Source organism: Pollachius pollachius (genome assembly GCF_949987615.1).
Source record: "Pollachius pollachius genome assembly, chromosome: 5".
Classification (NCBI taxonomy): Eukaryota; Metazoa; Chordata; class Actinopteri; order Gadiformes; family Gadidae; genus Pollachius; species Pollachius pollachius.
In genome coordinates this window covers 29460321-29479504 of record NC_136938.1, presented here as the reverse complement: position 1 = coordinate 29479504, position 19184 = coordinate 29460321, and the positions used below count along the sequence as shown (strand labels likewise).

The 19184-nt window shown below is 50.0% G+C and overlaps 1 protein-coding gene across 1 annotated transcript in view; it reads right to left on the bottom strand.

The window, feature by feature from the left end:
• Window positions 1–8239: 8239 nt before the first annotated feature.
• LOC307075591 (SH3 and multiple ankyrin repeat domains protein 2-like) overlaps window positions 8240–19184 on the bottom strand; it is a gene marked incomplete at its 3' end in the record, with an annotated part of 106304 nt that continues 95359 nt past the window's right edge. The window contains exons 22-23 of the mRNA XM_079736232.1: window positions 16066–18400; window positions 8240–8759 (exon numbers count right to left, since the gene is read on the bottom strand). Coding sequence (XP_079592358.1) covers window positions 8240–8759; window positions 16066–18400 — 2855 coding nt within the window. The remainder of the gene's footprint in view (window positions 8760–16065; window positions 18401–19184) is intronic.

Below are 19184 nucleotides of genomic sequence, written 5' to 3'. Positions count from 1 at the left end.
TTGACGTATGAGAATGAGAACGAGGGAGGCGTTGAGTCTGAGCCGTTCATTCCATGATTCGATTCACCGCTACCGGAAACTCGACTGAACGAACGAACGTACGATTCGCGAACGACTCGTCATGGCGAACTGAATGACGCGAACTGATTCGCGGAAACGAATCACTAAATCCAACCCTATTCCCCACTATTCACTTCGCCTTCGCCGAATAATTGCAAGTACTAACGGCTGCGGCCTGCTGCAATGCAATGGGAGGCGGGGCTTGACCGTCCAGCAGGTCAAGCCCCGCCCATGACACACGCTTGCCCCGCCCATGACACACGCGTCACATGCCAAGCTCTGCGTAGAAGTTCAGGGACAGTCGGGATTTCGGAAACTCAGGATGGAGGATATTGTGTTTTTGCAAGTATTAAATAGGTAGATTTCATCAAGGAGAAATGATGTCGGTGAGTGAAATTACGTTGCTACAATAAATGCATTAAATGAAAAACTTTATTCACATCTCTCGACTCGACTCGTGAACAATCACTATGTTTTCATTTGAAACGTCTGACATGCAGTGAAATGTCTCTAGTGGGATGTTTTGCACTAATTGCACAGGGTGTCCGCGCATCCTTAAAAAGATTGTAGTAGAGCACATTTTGAAACATTTGAAATTGTCAGTAATGATATTCAAGATAAGCACCAAATTCTAAAAATTAAGTGGGGACTCAAAAAATAACTCTTAATAAATTAATAAATCTTTTATTTACCCACAGGCTACGCAGGAAGGGGGAAGAGAGGGGAGCTGCAGGGGATTTACAGCGAGAGCTCACACCCGGCCTTCTGCCCCAACTTCTGCCAGATGTGCTTCCCTGAGTAGAGTTGTGAATTTATCGGTGAGTGTGTCTTATCTCAAAACATTTTTCAAAGCTCTGACAATATTTGATTTTTTTCATCCTTCATGATACGAAGCCTGCAAGGCTAGTTCAGGCAGACGACTCATGCTGCGCCCATCGTGATGAACTGATCAGTCACATGCTCTCCTCATTCAAATAAGGCGTGCTATTTAAACCCCCCCCAGCTTACCTGCTCATCCCAGGCTATGCTGCTGCTGCTTAGATCTTGCTGCTGCTGCTCCTATGGGGTTTTGGAAACCCACCTCCTACCTAGCATCCACCTGTGGGCTCTGTTTTTATGTTTCCCGATGGATGGGTCTGCAAAGCAGATCATTAAAGGAACGAATAACCAAGGCAGAGCCTGTCGCCAAACCTGCTGCAGCTATGCTCAAGGATGCCTGTGCTGTGCAACCATGCTCAAGAATATGCTACGGCAAATCGAGTAACATGTTATGCTTTCCTTTCAGGAGGGACAGAGATGACAGGACATGACCCTCTCTCATCATTCATGCTTCATTTATTTGTTTTCTACTGCTTATATTGGTCAGTTATATGTTGATATGTTTAACAGGCCAATAAATGAAAATAATTTTCTTGAGTCCTTGAGTCATTTTATCTGTAGTTAGATGCTGCAGATGATTTTTCAGTCTGTGGTGGCAAGATTGTCGTTTTCTTTTCTCATTCTGCTGGTGAGGTGGCATCAGACACAAGGATGCAAGGCAAAAAAACTGGGAAAACTACTTGGTGGTGGAGAGATGTACACTGAAGATGAGAGGCCATTCAGAACAACCACCAGGATCATCCACTTCATAACATCTTTATGGATCAAGAAAAAAGGCATTGAAATAACTTGGTCTGCATGAATGCTGCACCAATATTATATGTGTGTATACATATATATATATAGATGTATATTTTATTTTTTTTGCCTGACCTACTGAAACATTTCTTTTGGTAATGATTTGCATTATTTGCTATCACTGGCTTTTTCCAATCATCTATCATTATGATATTCCATGAAAAGGGTTGCACTTTTTTACTTAACCAGTCAACTGAGAACCACTGCCCTTGATTACCTGGACAAGTCCCAAAATACACTCCACATAAACGGGCACATACAGTAACAAAGGCAGTGACACATCAATACAGGTCATGATGCTGTATAGGTGAGAAGGGGTGAAAAAAAGTTTTTCAAGGTATGTTTTTTAGACTGATGCAGACCTACATCACTGGAAGATAGTAAAATTATAGAAAAATTGTATAATGCTTTCTTTGATTGTTGTACAGTCTAATTTTTATAGCCTATATAATTGATGTAGCCTATAAAATAATCACTCACTTCTCTGCATTTTGCTGTTCTCGGGTTTCCGTTAATGACAAACAATGACAAACCTATCTATTAATAGCAAAAACACAATATGTCGCTGCAAAAGACATTGCAAAGACAGTTTTTATAGGGTAGTAGTAGGGGAAAATCCTCCCCAGGCGCTGTTTCTACTGAGTTTCCGAAATCCCGACTGTCCCTGAACTTCTACGCAGAGCTTGGCGTGTGACGCGTGTGTCATGGGCGGGGCTTGACCTGCTGGACGGTCAAGCCCCGCCTCCCGCTGCAGACGATTGTATTGCAGCAGGCCGCAGCCGTTACCCACTCAATAATTGTACTGCTGTAGAGTGGCGAAGTCACGCCTCTTCCGGTAGAGCCCATGGGACCTATGAGATCGAAAAATATGAATGGGTTTCAAAGGAGAGAAAGTAATTATTTTCTGGTCCCATTCTTTATATGCCCCGGATTACACATATGTTTGTGGATTTAAATGATAATTTTTCATGCAAAGAAAACTAAACATTTTCGTGAAGAAGTTTGATAATGTTGGGTTTTTTCCAAGGGGAGGATAAAAGCATCAAAAGAGGTGAAAGCAATTATAAATCGGGGTATGTGGAGAGTTTCAGTTATGCCGATGGGGAGATTGTCGGTCTTGTCCACGCCAGTCGCAGGGAGCGTGACGTCACATACGAGACGTGTAGTCTTTCTCATTGTGTTTTCTCTACAGCCTTTAACTGAACAATTGCACAATAAACAGTCAAACTCTTGACATGAAAAATTATCATTTAAATCCACAAACAACATATGTGTAATCCGGGGCATATAAAGACTGGGATCAGAAAATAACGACTTTCTCTCCATTGAAACCAATTCATATTTTTCGATCTCATAGGTCCAATGGACTCTACCGGAAGAGGCGTGACTTCGCCGCTCTATGTAGGGTAAAGCGCGCGGTACATTGGATACTTATCCAGGTGTACATGAGTTATGCAAGTTCTCAATATATTCTCATGATCGTGTCTGATCAATCGTAGCATCTCTAGTTATCGCCATGGTTACGACCCACGAAAAGTTGTTAACACTTTTATGTTATACAATATGTTACACAATATGTTATACCATAGGTGTCCGGGAATCCTAACCCTTGGACCCGCGTATTAAATAATATTAATTACTACATTTGTTTGGTTCATATTCTTGAATTAAATCGTACCATTCTCCATGGCAGTGCTAATGCTCTACCAGCTGATCATGAAAGAAATTCTACATTGTTGAGGCAAGTTTCGGAAACCTGAGTATTTTATACACTGTATTATAAGTATCAATAACAAAACTAAAGTAGGGTGAGATTACATGACACAAATCTACAAATCACAAACTACATTGAATGAAAATGTACACAAAAAAATAATCACAGAAGGCACAAGCTAAAAAGAGATATACCACACTAGTGCAATGTTATATTTATTTCTTACAGTGAAGTTTGGTTGCCATACAAGAAGTCTTGAGGAAGGGGGGGTGGGGGCAGAGGGAGGAAGAGTGCAGTTATTCTCTCGTTTTCGTTTCGTTAATTAGTTTACTCTAAATTGGTTTTGGTAGCACAAAATTACAGCAACATAGAAAACATGGACACATTAGTTCTTCCCACAAAAATAGCCAAAACATCTTAGCTTCTACGAAGACTTAAATTACAATTCTATCAATGGAAAAAAATAAAATAATATGAATGAACAGTCACCCGAGGGCTCTGACGACGTGACAGTGGGAATGTGGTTCAAAGGGTGTGAAGGTGAGCCTGGTGGTACGACACCGGGGGGGGGGGGAGAACGTTCTACTACTTCTAATGACTGCTAAGTTCCCACATAGAAAGTAGGTTGGTGTTGCTTCAAGACGTCAGCAATTATCCTATTCTTTATATTTTATAATATTTTACGTTTTTTTTCTGGATTTATTTATAGGTGCAGCATTATTTTCTACCAACATGGACCCAGAATAGTTTATATTTACGGAGAGGAGATTTGAATCATTTATACATACATTGCACACTCTAGACCCAACCAGGCAAATGGTATTTAGAAGAAACTGGATTTGTGTCTGCTGATTGGCCAAATATCTTATCTAAAATGCAATAGAATCTCATAAAGTCTTCTTTAAAAAACACTGATATGTGGTCATATGATATATAACTTTATAATGGGAAAAAACACAACCAAGGAGACTCAGGATAAATATTGCTTCTTACATAACCCATAAATCTAATAGTATTCACTTTCTTATTGTATAGTATTCCTCTTTTTTTGGCAATCCACACGAGTTGAACATTTTCTTCTTCAGAAAACCTCTATAAAATTTTTGATAGAACTCTATACAAATTTTAAAAATACTGTGCTTTGTTTAATGGTCCCCTCAAGACACTCTGAGTTCCCTTTAGTTCAAGAAAGGAACAGATTATAGCAGCATAGTCTCTCAGGATCAGCTCACCACAGTTCACCCCGCTATCAGCCACCTCTCTTCCTGATTCTTTAATAAACACCCTCCTCTTATCAGCATTCTGCCGCGGATGGGGCGAGTGAGAGAGATGCAGCTTGAATGGAACACACGGAGGCTTATCCTAACTTGGGTCTAACATCTGACGCAAACATACGACTAAAATGTTCACAGAACACAGGGTTGTGTATATATGGATTGCACAGAATCCTTGACACTTCCACAGGCGATGTGTGAAGTCAGGGCCTGATAAGACAACGATTTAGCTGACGTGTTGGTGTCGGTAAAATGTGTTAATGAATAACAACATTATGCTATAGTATAACACCATTATATTATATTATAGTATATCACTGTTACAAATGAAGTGTATGAGATTTCCTTGCCTACAGAATCTCCAGATGAAAACATGTTTATTTGGTCCAGACCAACAAATCTCACATCATGATTTCAGGTTCTTAAGAGAACATTTAAATTGTGATGAAAAAATGATGATACTTTCTAATAGACACCCATATGGAAATTGCGGTATCTGTCCAAAATGATAACATCTGATTTCTTTACCATATGTATTAGATCAGTCGTGTGCTTCGTTCCCCTCGAAGTGAACCGGACAGAAACCCAGATAAACTGATCATGGGACTGAAGAGAGGGGCCTCCATGGGCAAGAGATGCCAGCTCTAACGATGCGTGGGGACCAATGAGAGCAGAGCATTACCATCACCTCTGAGCTCTAACCCTGCGTGGGGACCAATGAGAGCAGAGCAGGTCATTTTATATACTGCCATAAAATACCCTTCATAAATTGATCCTATATATTTTTTTTATCTCTAACCCTAGTATTACACCATACATATATTAATCTATTTTTATTATGTTTTATTCTCCCTCCGTTGATCACTCTTATATACATGCTTGAAAACAATGCAGATGGCTTTCGACTGTATTGACTACAATCCACCCTTCACCAAATGCTGGACAAACCAATTATAGTATAACCGCTAAAGCAGGACCATTGGTATCCCTTAAAACAAGATCACCAGATCACCAGATCAACAGATCATCAGATCACCAGAGCTCCAGATCACCAGATCTCCCAGGACCATAAGACTGCTCAAACTCCATAAAGCGTTAGGGTGAGGGTTAGGGGTAGGGTTAGGGTCAGGGTTAGGGTTAGGGTTAAGGTCAGGGTTAGGGTTAGGGTTAAGGTCAGGGTTAGGGTTAGGGTGAGGGTTAGGGTTAGCGTTAGGGTGAGGGTTAGGGTTAGTACTGGCCCGTGTCAAACGTGTACATCCTCACAGTATCTACTCATTTACACATGGCGTTGCTTCACGCCTTTCAATGCTCTGTCATTGGATGAAGCGGTCTAATGTATGTACAGCATTAGCGTTGTCTGTTGGGTAAATGAAGGGTGACAGAGCGATGGTTAGGATGTGGGGGTACAGGACGCTGCTCACACTGATCCCAATACCAACACTCTGAAGTCCTTTACCATGAAACCACCTTTAGATGCTAACCTTAGTTAGCTCTACTGAGGCCATGTATTGCACATCGTTGTTATACTATATGAGCTATATTTGTTGCAAATATATATAAATATATAAATATATAAGACAGTTATGTGGGGATCTACTCGGATGGATTCAATGTCAGCAAAAGTTATCTTTTATGACGGGAAGGACAATTGGAGCCGAACACAGCTACTTTTTGCTTGCACACACACACACACACACACACAAAAACACACACACACACACAAAAACACACACACACACACACAAGCTGGTCACAACGCATCCTTCATATTTTAGGGGGAATAAATAAAACAAAGTCAAATATAAAATACAGTGAAATACCACTTGGTGCTCTACTTCACAGACACACCTACTGCATTCTGGCGATATGTGAATTTCCAGTTTCATCAGGTAAAACCTGGGTTTTACAGCCGGGCTGTAACTGCTAACAAACACATCCAGATGTTGGTTTCCAAACACCGGATTTCTTCTGGCGGATGTGACCCTGGAATCTCTACCTCTGCTCGACAAACGGCCTCTAAAGGACTTCCTGATGAGGGACTGTGGTTCTAGTGGTGAGGGACTGTGGTTCTAGTGGTGAGGGACTGTGGTTCTAGTGATGAGGGACTGTGGTTCTTGTGGTGAGGGACTGTGGTTCTAGTGGTGAGGGACTGTGGTTCTAGTGGTGAGGGACTGTGGTTCTAGTGATGAGGGACTGTGGTTCTAGTGATGAGGGACTGTGGTTCTAGTGGTGAGGGACTGTGGTTCTAGTGGTCAGGGACTGTGAGTCTAGTGGTGAGGGACTATGGTTCTAGTGGTCAGGGACTGTGTGATGAGGAACTGTGGTTCTAGTGTTGAGGGACTGTGGTTCTAGTGGTGAGGGACTGTGGTTCTAGTGATGAGGGACTGTGATTCTAGTGATGAGGGACTGTGGTTCTAGTGGTGAGGGACTGTGGTTCTAGTGGTGAGGGACTGTGGTTCTAGTGGTGAGGGACTGTGGTTCTAGTGATGAGGGACTGTGGTTCTAGTGGTCAGGGACTGTGGTTCTAGTGGTGAGGGACTGTGGTTCTAGTGGTCAGGGACTGTGTGATGAGGAACTGTGGTTCTAGTGTTGAGGGACTGTGGTTCTAGTGGTGAGGGACTGTGGTTCTAGTGATGAGGGACTGTGGTTCTAGTGATGAGGGACTGTGGTTCTAGTGATGAGGGACTGTGGTTCTATTGATGAGGGACTGGTTCTAGTGGTGAGGGACTGTGGTTCTAGTGGTGAGGGACTGTGGTTCTAGTGGTGAGGGACTGTGGTTCTAGTGATGAGGGACTTTGGTTCTAGTATTGAAGGACGGGTGGACAGACACTGGACTGTAACCTGCTACAATGGGGCTTCCTAGGAGGGCCCCTCCCATCATGCACTGCTCTTTCTGAGGGGGAGGAGGAGGAGGAAGAGGAGGAGAAGGCCATTGCAGTGACAACGTTGTGAATGTGCATGGTTGTGCGTTATCTGTGTGCTAGCATAGTGTTTGTGTGAGTGTTGTATGAAAGGTTGTGAAAAAGGTGAACCCATGTGTGTGTGTGTTTGTGTGTGTTGGTATGTGGCACTGTGAAAAAGGTGTGTGTTTGTGTGTTTAGTATACCCAAGATCGCTGTGCTAATCAAGTGGGATAAGATTCCTATTTTCAAACAAAACGGTGAAGAAATACTATTTCTGAGCAACTCTAGCAAAGATAGAAAAGGAGTGCTGTCCAGCTCAGCTGGTGAGCAGCACGGAGGACTGGGAGCCTCACCAGTCCTCCCAGTCCTCCCAGTCCTCCCAGTCCTCCCGCCCAGAGGAGACACCGCTCAATGGAGCGTCAGGTCGCTCCTCTGGTCGACGGCCCCCTGGGGGGCGGGGCGCCTGCAGAGGAGGGGCCCCCTCCCATCACACCCCGTCTCCATGGCGACGCCAGACGGGGGGGGGACGCCGACCCCCCCTAACCCGCCCCTAGGAGCCCCCGGCGGGTGGCCCCGCCCCCTCCAGGCGGGTGGCCCCGCCCCCCGGGGGCCTATCTGTCCGTCAGCAGCTTCAGCGCCCGCTCGATGTTCATGCGGTGGCCGACCCGCGTCACGCCCAGGTCGATCAGGTCCTCCTTGCGCAGCGAGGCCAGGTGGGCGCCCTCGATCTCGTTGTCCAGGAAGGCGTCGCGGTGCTCCGCCAGGTTCAGGCTGTCCAGCCAGTCCGCCACGTCCGCCTTGCTCCACAGGTCCACCGGCTTCCCGGCGAAGGGCTTCCCCGAGGCGGCGGCGGCAGCCTGCAGGAGGGAGAGCGGCGACGGCGAGCGGGAGGAGCCTCCGCAGGAGGAGGAGCCCAGGCTGTAGCCGCCGCCCAGCGGGGGCGTGGCCAGGCCGAAGGCCTCCGTCAGCGTGGGGGAGGCGGACGGCGGCAGCGAGGAGCAGGGGGTGAGCGAGGAGGCGCCGGAGTCAGGCGGGCTGCCGGCGCGGGGCTGCTGGAGGGGCGGGAGGCCGGCAGGGGGCGTGGTGCTGAGGCCGGCCACCGGCCGCGAGGCCGCCTCGTCTGCGGGGGTCCTGCAGGAGACACAGCGAGGGTTAGAGGTCACAGCCTAACCCTAGAGGTCACAGCCTAACCCTAGAGGTCACAGCCTAACCCTAGAGGTCAGGAGTCACCATCAGCAGACGACCTCCATCCTCAGTGAAGAACAAGATTCAAATGTAGATTTATTATATTTACTATCCACTTAATGCCTTAGTTCACCCCCACCCTGCGGACGGGGCTGCAGCGCAGAGGAGAGCTTCTCTCCTGTGTGGGGGGTATCTATCCCCTCAGCTGGTGTGTTAGGGTCTAGAAGAGGGAGTGGGGTATCTATCCCCTCAGCTGGTGTGTTAGGGTCTAGAAGAGGGAGTGGGGTATCTATCCCCTCAGCTGGTGTGTTAGGGTCTAGAAGAGGGAGTGGGGTATCTATCCCCTCAGCTGGTGAGTTAGGGTCTAGAAGGTGGGGTTAAGAATCGTCTTGCGTGAAGACAAACGCCAGAAGGCTGAGTCCGTTCTGCTGATGAGGGGTTGAGTCAAGGGCGTTATTTTGCATAGGGACGGAGGGACATGTCCTGACCAACTTTGGGAAAGAAAGGCTTGTCCCTACCAATATTTTGATTCATTATTTTTTAATATAATGGAAATATATTTTACATAATGCATTTAATATAATACTGTTTTGCAAACTCTTGCCAAACAGGGCGGCCAAAGACACGGCGATTTGGGGGGGGGGGGGGGGGGGGGGGGGGGTAGCGCGCGGCGAGAAGTCCCTCGGTTCGTATACGTCGCGCGATGGGCACGAGCACCGATTAAATATTCACGTAAACCTCTGAGCATGCACGCACGGGAGCCAACCGCTCATCAGTGGTAGAACTGCCGCATGGCGGGAAAGCCCGGAGCACCCGGAGTGGAGTTATCTGGCACCGGGACAGAGTTTGGCACCGTATCGGTGTGGGTACCGGATCGACTCGGCTGCCAGATCGACTCGGGGTCCTGCGTCTACAGATGACGTATCAACACTTGACGTATCAACACAAGCCAACGGACAAAACCCGGAAGGGTTGTTTATAAACAGGCTCAATCATGGGCATTAAAAGAAGGCTCAATCCGTTTTGGTTTTGATTTAATTGAACGCAGCCCGTTCTTTCGCACAAACAAAGCCATTGGAAACACGTCTAAAAGCACTGATGAATGCATATGTAACCTAGTTCCTGTTGGGGACTCTTATTTTGAAGGAGGAGAATGGAAGTGTCTGCGTGTGGGTCGGTGTGTTTTGACTCTGAGTTGGGAGCGCTGGAAATAAAGTGGACCGCCCCGTTCAGTGAATGGAGTTAACCGATTCTTCTTTTATATATTACCCAAGTATAGGCAACAATAATTAGTACATTAGATTATTATTCATAGATTAGAGGAGATCATTAATACTTGGGAATAACATGGGAATGAATGAAACGCGCGTGCGCATTTAAAAGACAGCGTTTACAGGAAGTGCGTCATTATTGCGCATCTAGGACCCCGAGTCAATCCGGTACCCACAGAGGCCAACCCGTCTGGACTTCTGACCTGCCTCCGCATTTTTCACATTTCCTAACTTCTACTCACCTGACCTTTTTTTTTTGCAGTAGGCTACTTTAAATGTGAATAAGTGCACATGTAAATCTAGATTTTGATTTATTTATTGTTCACCATGATGCAGTCTACGTAGCGATTTTGGGTTAGGTCTGTGAAGTGTCCCTTCCAAAGCTGAGACCAAACTTACCACCTTGGATTGAGTGATGAGGGGTTGAGTGATGAGTCCCGAGTTGTTTTGACTCTTCTCTCAGCTGTTATTTTATTTTTATATTTTAATTTTAAAAAATAATCTTACTGAATCTAATCGGAGCTAAAGATACAGTTTTGTAGTCCTGCATATGAAGATTTGTTTGAGTTGTTTGCTATAAATACTATAAATACTATGAATACAACTATAAATACAAAGCGCAAAAGTTGCGTCCACACAACTTTTGCCTCCTCTGCGTCGCGACGTTGTATTGCCTTGTATTACGTTGTGTTGTGATGGCGCTTAACATACAGTAGGGGGCGGTATTAGCCTGAGCTTGTCCCTGAATAAAGCAGTCAAGGGAAATATTTCCAGTAATTTTTTTTTTTTTCAGTTCATTCACTAATGAAGATGTTCATCTGAAAGTTAATTCTGTCCACAACTGAACCAATTAAGAGCCTTATCATTCATGATCCACCTCCACAGCTCGAGGGAAGACAGAATATAGGAATCATTTCCTTCTTCACTTCACTGATAACAAATATTAACACATTTGTTTGATGAGTCAAAATTGATCATTACTTATTCATATGTACTGATCGTTTCATCTGGCATATGGAAACGTTAAGCGAAATGAGGGAAACCCAAAGCGACATGTATCCACTATTCTCAGCTTTCAGCTTCAGGATGGCATACAGGTTAGGGTCAGGGTCAGGTCCCACTGGAGGTCTGGACCGCAACCTGCAGATGTGTGTGAGTTAAAGAGGGCTGATAGGGATGTAGTGTTGATTCATGGCCCCTGAAGTTGATACATGGAGTAATGCCTCAAAAGAAAGCAGTGACCCTAATCACCTCTCATCTCATATATGAGGACACACACACACACACACACACACACACACACACACACACACACACACAGACACTCAGACACACTCACACAGTTCCACCAGGCGTTTGTTTTGATCTACTTATCACTACTATTTTAAAGTTTTCTCTCTTTCAGGTCTGAGACTGGGCAGACATATTGTAATGGCCCACTTTCAATTCATTCAAAAGGGGCCAATCTCCATGTTTTGTATGAGAATGTGTGATAACCCTAACCCTGATTCCCTTTGTCCTCTCCTATATGGAACAGCCCAGGGGCAGCTAAGGAGACGGGGAAAGTGGTTCTGCCAAAACTAAACTGGGCCATGGTGAAAGCACTTTGCATCATGGGTAAAAAACAGAGAAGCAGACAAAATGGGAACTTACGGCTTTGAGTTGTCAACACCAGCTTTAAGTTTGCCCCCACAGAATGTCAGGCGGGAAGCGGGAAACAGGATGGGGATGAGATGGCGTGAGAGAGACAGACATGGTGACACTGTTAGATGTGTAATGGACATGGATGTGATGGCAAGTCGCACACACACAGACACACACATCAAAAGCAAAGAAGCATAAAAACACACACACACACACACAGTGATGTGAGGGGGGGGGGGCGGACAACCAGGAGCTCATGTGTTAACATGGCGCTGGTTGGTTAACTAGCCCTAGGGTTAGGGTCCATGAGCAGCCTTCATGCTCATTTAGCACGTAGAGCCAAAATCGGATCTTTCTGCCCCAGTGACCCCCATGCTGCACTGCATAACTTTACAGTATCAACAGTCACTGTGTTACTTTACAGTATCAATAGTCACAAAATATCTTCGCAGGTTGAACAGTCAATGCATCATAACTTTAAAGTATCTAAGTCTCTCCATCATAACTTTACAGTACTCCATCATAACTTTACTGACCCCGTGGCTGCACTGCGCTACTTTACAGTATGAACAGTAACTGCATTACTTTACAGTATCTACAGTCACTCCATAACTTTACAGTATGAACAGTTACTGTATCATAACTTTACAGTATGAACAGTCACTGCATCATAGCTTTACAGTACGAACAGTGACCCCCTGGCTGCCCTGCCTTACTTTACAGTATCAACAGTTATTGCTTCATAACTATTCAATGCTCTGGTGTCTTCCCACTGATCAAGTGTAGCCCGTCTGTTGCTACGAGGTGAGAGTTGATGTTGATAGTGTGTAATTACCTATTGGACTAATCAGTTCAAGGCCTTCTTTAGCGTCTGGCCTTATTCCCACCCTGAGGGTTAGGGTTAGCTAACCACGCCAGAGGGGGGGTTCAGTGTTCTGCACTGGAGATAATCCACAAACAGCACATTAATTATAAATCACTGCTTCTGCTATAAATAACCCGTCGGAGCCCGACCGCATCACGAGGCCGACCAAACACGAGGCCGACCGACCCCAGCGCCTTGCACTGCGTCCGGCCCTCCGACCTCCATGTTGATGCCGACGGACGGCGTGTCACTTCCTGTTGACAGCACGCCGCTGGAGCAGAGCGGCTGATCAGCGGAGTTCACCCACACACCGCATGACGCGCCACAGTCTCTGAGGCACAGCAGCACAGCAGTCTGCACACGCACACACGCACACTACAACCACACAGGCTAGTTTTATTTATAGCACAAAGTCGCACGCATAAAAATGCACAGGCATCCACACACACACAAGCACACACACACACACGTAGATAGCCACGTGTACAGAGGCTGGCTGGTTGTGCAGAATTACGTAACGGTGGCCTACTGAGGCAACATGTCACGTGACCTGTGAGAGGTTGAACTGTGAGGAGGGTTAGACTGGCCCTCCTCTCTTCCTCTGTCATACACACAGAGTAAGAGAGAGACACACACACACACACACACTCAAACACAGAAACACACCATCCCGGCTCTAATCGGACTGACATCATTCCTGCAGGCCCCAAGGCTGCTCTCATCAGCTGGTTGCTAGGCAACCCTTACATCCGCAGGCACAACCAACGCACGTTCAATCTGAGAGGGTTGGAGATTTCAAAAAATAAGAAAAAAAGATTAAAGAAAAACAAACATGCAAGGCAGAACATTGGAATTCTCTTTTAGCATTACTCTAATTCTCACAGTAAGAGAGAGGGGGAGGTGGAGAGAGAGAGGGAGAGAGAGAGAGAGAGACAGACAGAGACAGAGAGAAGGACAGTTAAAGTGAGCGAGCAATGATGAGAGAGAGAGAAAGAGGGAGAGGGAGTGAGATACAAAGACAGAGACAGATAGAGAGAGAGAGGGACAAAGAGAGAGCGAGCAAATGAAGAGAGAGATAGCGAGAGAGAGTGAGGGAGAGAGAGTGAGAGAGAGAGTGATAGAGAGAGAGTGAGAGATAGAGAAAGAGAGTGAGGGAGAGAGAGAGAGTGATAGAGAGAGAGTGAGAGAGAGAGAGAAAGAGAGAGAGCGTGTGTGAATCTAGGCCATCTTCTCCTGTCTCCGCTGCCGTCTGTATAATATACCTATAGGTATAAATAATAATATAATACAATAATAATAAGGGCCTGTGAAGCAGGACCTCCGGTATCGCGGAGACAATCTCCTCCCCGGGACAGACAACCATACATGAGGCTCTGTCTCTGAGTCTCTATCCCTGAGTCTCTGTCTCTGAGTCTCTGTCCCTAAGTCTCTGAGTCTTTGTCTCTGAGTCTCTCTCTCTGAGTCTCTGTCTCTGAGTCTCTGTCCCTGGGTCTCTGTCCCTGGGTCTCTCTCCCTGAGTCTCTGTCCCTGGGTCTCTGTCCCTGGGTCTCTGTCTCTGAGTCTCTCTCTCTGAGTCTCTGTCTCTGAGTCTCTGTCCCTGAGTCTCTGAGTCTTTGTCTCTGAGTCTCTCTCTCTGAGTCTCTGTCTCTGAGTCTCTGTCCCTGGGTCTCTCTCTCTGAGTCTCTGTCCCTGGGTCTCTCTCTCTGAGTCTCTGGGTCTCTGTCCCTGGGTCTCTCTCTCTGAGTCTCTGTCCCTGGGTCTCTGTCCCTGGGTCTCTCTCTCTGAGTCTCTGTCCCTGGGTCTCTGTCCCTGGGTCTCTGTCCCTGGGTCTCTGTCTCTGAGTCTCTGTCTCTGAGTCTCTCTCTCTGAGTCTCTGTCTCTGAGTCTCTGTCCCTGGGTCTCTCTCTCTGAGTCTCTGTCTCTGAGTCTCTGTCCCTGAGTCTCTGTCCCTGGGTCTCTGAGTCTCTGAGTCTGTCTCTGAGTCTCTGTCTCTGAGTCTCTGTCCCTGGGTCTCTGAGTCTCTGTCCCTGGGTCTCTGAGTCCTTTTCCCTGAGTGTCTGCTAGCTTCATGTTTCGCTCTGATGGCTTGTGATTCTCCCGGAGAGACAGAATACAGACCAGTGGTGTTCAACAGGAACAGTCAGTCCACCATCAATGTGCTGCTGATCTACTGCAGCGACTGGAAGTGAACAAGTTGGTCATTACTGAGTCATTTAGGAGGAGTTGCTTCAAAGACAACTGGGCATTGATGTAGCACAACTAATAAGTTCATTTTCTTGCCATCCTTTTCATGATCCACATCCAAGTGCAAACAACGTAATGTACCCATTATATCCACCATGACATCAGACCTTTAAGAGATAGGCGACTCGGTTAGGAACGCTGAACATTCAGAAGGTCAAACCGATGGCAACACACTGAAGAGGAGCAGAAGACCTGAGCAGGACACCAGCCCCTCCCTCTGTCCACTGTCTGTCCATCACCAGACACCAACCCCTCCCTCTGTCTACTGTCTGTCCATCACCAGACACCAACCCCTCCCTCTGTCCACTGTCTGTGCATCACCAGACACCAGCCCCTCCCTCTGTCCACTGTCTGTCCATCACCAGACACCAACCCCTCCCTCTGTCCACTGTCTGTCCATCACCAGACACCAGCCCCTCCCTCTGTCCACTGTCTGTCCATCACCCGACAGCCCTCCCTCTTTCCACTGTCTGTCCATCACCAGACACCAGCCCCTCTCTCTGTCCACTGTCTGTCCATCACCAGACACCAGCCCCTCCCTCTGTCCACTGTCTGTCCGTCACCCGACACCACCCTTCCATCTGTCCACTGTCTGTCCCTCCCTGAGCCGTCCTCCTCTCTGTCTGTGTCCGAGCCGTTCAGGTAAATACTACCGGTGAATCATTTATTTTCAGTTGGACAAGGCCTTGAGCGAGGCAGGAAGCTTTGTCCAGAGGTTCAGGATTATACGCTGCATGTCTTGCATGCTATCATAGACTACTCAGAATTGGATTCCCAGCTATAGAGCAAATATCCCCAACAACAAGACTTTTCAAATTCACTGCTTTTACTGTGGATTTATTCCTTATTAGTCCTTCCCTTTCCAAGTGGTTTAGAAAGTAGCATAATGAAACTGTTGAATAATGCCTATTGAAATTAAACATAAATGCTTAGCTCTAAAGAATCATGCTACATTACGCATACAAACATCAAAGCTAAAAGAAGGGTCCACTGGGGTTAGGGTTAGGGTTAGGGCTTAGGGTTAGGGTTAGGGTTAGGCTTAGGGTTAGGGTAGGGGTTAGGGTAGGGGTTAGGGCTTAGGGTTAGGGTTAGGGTTAGGGTTAGGGTAGGGGTTAGGGTAGGGGTTAGGGCTTAGGGCTAGGGTTCGGGTTAGGGTTAGGGTTAGGGTAGGGGTTAGGGCTTAGGGCTAGGGTTCGGGTTAGCGTTAACCCGAACCCTAGCTACGTACCTGGAGCCGAACACGCCCCGGCCCCCTGTGGGGGAGTCCAGGCCCTCGGTCCTGGGGGGCCTCTCACGGTTCATCTGCTGAAGGATGGAGCTGAGCTCGCTGATGACGGTGTTCTTGGGGTCGGGCGTGGCCGGCGGGCTGCGCAGCTCGGCGGGCTGCTCCCCCCACAGCTTGGAGGTCCGTTGTGCAGGGGGGGGGTCGGAACCTGGGGGAGGGGGAGGAGCCTGTGGCGGCGAGCCGAAGGCCTCGGGCGGCTCCTCGATCAGGGCGTCGTGGTAGAGGGACGTCCGGTTGATGAGGGGCTTGCCCTTGGGTTTGGGCGGGACGGGGGGGCGGTCCACCAGGAAGGCGTGGCCGTCGGCGTAGAGGCCCTCCAGGTCGCAGAAGCCCCCCTCCGAGGACAGGGTGGAGACGCTGGAGACGGTGCTGGTGGTCTCGGCGCGGCCGGGCTCCTCGCCGCCCGAGTGGCGCTCCGGGTCCTGCGGGGGGAAGGCCGGGGGCATGCAGTTGGTCAGCAAGCCCCGCCGGTGGAGCGCCCCTGAGGGGGGCGGGGCGTGGTACGGCCCCCCGTTCTGCCGCTGGATCATCTCGGCAATGGCGCCGGCCTGGTCGTCGGGGACGTCGATGCTGTTGGCGAACTCCAACGGCGGGGGGAGCGGCTCCGAGAAGACAAACTCGTCGTCGATGTCCACGGACGCCAGCGGGGGGGGGGGGATCCGGAAGGGCAGCTTCACCGGTTCGTCCAGGGACTCGCCGGCCGCCACGCCGCGCCGCAGCGCCGCCGGCGGGTCGGAGGAGGGCGGGGCCCTGGGGCTGCCGGCCTTGTGGGGGGGGTCGGGGTCCTTCAGCTCGGCGGGGCGGTCGCTCTCCCGGCCCCCCTCCTCGGTGTGGACCATCAGCAGCCCGGCGGGGGGCTCCTCCGCCTCCACCGGGGCGCTCTTCCTCTGCTCCAGTTTCTGGTGCTGTCTCTGCTCCCGCGCCCCGTCCGTCTCGTACCTCTGCTCCGTCATCTGGCGCCGCAGCCCCCCGCGGCCCCCCCGGCCCGCCCGGCCCCCCCGGCCCGCCCGGCCCACGGTGGCCGTCCCCGAGGGGCCGAAGCCCGCCTCCATGCCGGAGCGCAGCTTGGTGTCGATGAACAGCGGCTGGATGAGCTCGGCCTTGTGGCCGGGCTGGGAGGGGAGGGACTGGGGCTCTGTCCTGGGGGGCGAGGGGGCCGGGTTCTGCTGCTCCTTCATGGCGCGGTCCCGGGCCGCGAGGGCCAGGGCGAGGGGGGAGTTGGGATCCAAGGGTTTCCCGGTGACGGGGTGGAGGTAGGTCCCGGGGGCCCCGTTGTGGCTCTTGGGGGGCGTGGCCGGGAGGCTGACGGGGCTGTCCAGGTTGGGGCACTGGCCGGTGCGGGTGTTCAGCGGCTCGCGGACCACCGCGGGCTCGGGGCTGGTGAAGTCGGTCAGGTCGCCGCCCAGGGGGCGTCCAAGCTGGACGGAGAGCGGGGGCATGGCGGCCCTCCGCAGCCTCTCGTCGCCGCTGAACACGCCCTCGTCGATGGAGCGGGACTGGCGCAGGCGGGGGGCGGGGGTGGGGCCGTCCTCGTCCCCCGCGTCGATCGACTGGAACGCCGTGGAGTTCTTCCTGGCCTCCAACCTCTTCTCCCGGTCCCGCACCGCCCCGGCGATGGCGGCGGCGAAGGGGTTGCTGAGCGAGAGGGAGTCCTCGGGCCGCAGCCCCCCGCCCCCGGCGGCCGCGATGGGGGGGTGCTCCGGGGTGGTGGGCTCCACCTCCATGCTGCTGCCCTGGCTGCTCTTGCCACTGCTGCTGGTGGAAGGCTCCTTGATGATGATGGTGGGGATGGGGATGGAGGAGCATGTGCGCTCTGTGGGTGTGGAGGGCCCGGAGGCCGGCCCGGACGCCGCCTTGTGGCCGCTCTTCTCGGGGCTGTCCTCCACGTTGGGCTGCTTCACCAGCATGCCCTTCCTCCGGGCCGGCTTGGCGGGCACGTACAGGTTCTTGCCCACCTCGGAGTACGGGTTCTCGGGCACGGGCGCGCGGCCCCGCAGCCGGGTGCTCTCGAACTGCTCCGAGCTCTGCCGGTAGTAGCCGCGCCGCAGGGTGCCCGCGTCCCGGCCCATGGTGCTCACGGCGTTGGCGTTGTGCGTGAACCCGGGCCGGGCGCCGTAGCCCCGCAGGGTCTGGCTGGCGGGGGCGTTGTGGGCAGGGGGGGAGGGGGGGGAGACAGCGGGCGGAGGGGGGATGTCCTCTGAGGTGTCCGGCATAGAAAGGCTGCGGGAGAACTTGAGCGATGGCGGCGTGAGGAAGCCCAGCGTCTCCTCCTCGGTCCCTGGGGAGGGAGGGGGAGGGAGGAGAAGGGAGGAGAAGGGAGGGGGAGGGAGGAGAAGGGAGGAGAAGGATGGGGGAGGGAGGAGAAGGGAGGAGAAGGGAGGGGGAGGGAGGAGAAGGGAGGAGAAGGGTGGGGGAGGGTGGAGAAGGGTGGGGGAGGGAGGGGGAGGAAGGGAGAGAGAGGAGAACAATATCAGGACCAGGAGACACGGGATGACGTTCTTTAGAATTTAAACACACAAATGCAGTCTTTCCACCCCCCCGCTCTTTGATCACCTTGGTCAAAGAGCGGGGGGGTGGAAATGTCAAACACCTAGACATTTTCTGGGGGAAACACATAAATGTATCTTTTTTAAATCCATGTCTCTGTTGTTGACGTCGGTAATCCAAGCAGACACTTTGACCCAAGGGGGCTTTAGATTATCAGAGGCAGTGAGCAGGTCCACTGAGGCAGCTGGGAGTTCTGTGCCTTGCTCAGGGGAACGTGGGTATCGATTGAAGGAAGAGGATCGATTTATTCTGCCATCTTTTTCAACTCACCAGCATCTCAAGACCTTTGGCAATAGGAAATTATTAGGGAAACTTTCCCCCAAATGTGTTCTGAGTGCTTGTATTTCTCACAACTTTCTCTGGCCGGGGGTTATGGAGAATCAAATGGGCTGTGAGAAACATTAGCAGCACGGCCCAGTCGTGGAGCCTGAACAATGGGATAAAGCCTGCTGCCTAATGACCTCCAATGGATCGCCTTGAAGCAGACTATACACTGAGCAGCTTTCTCCAGATCA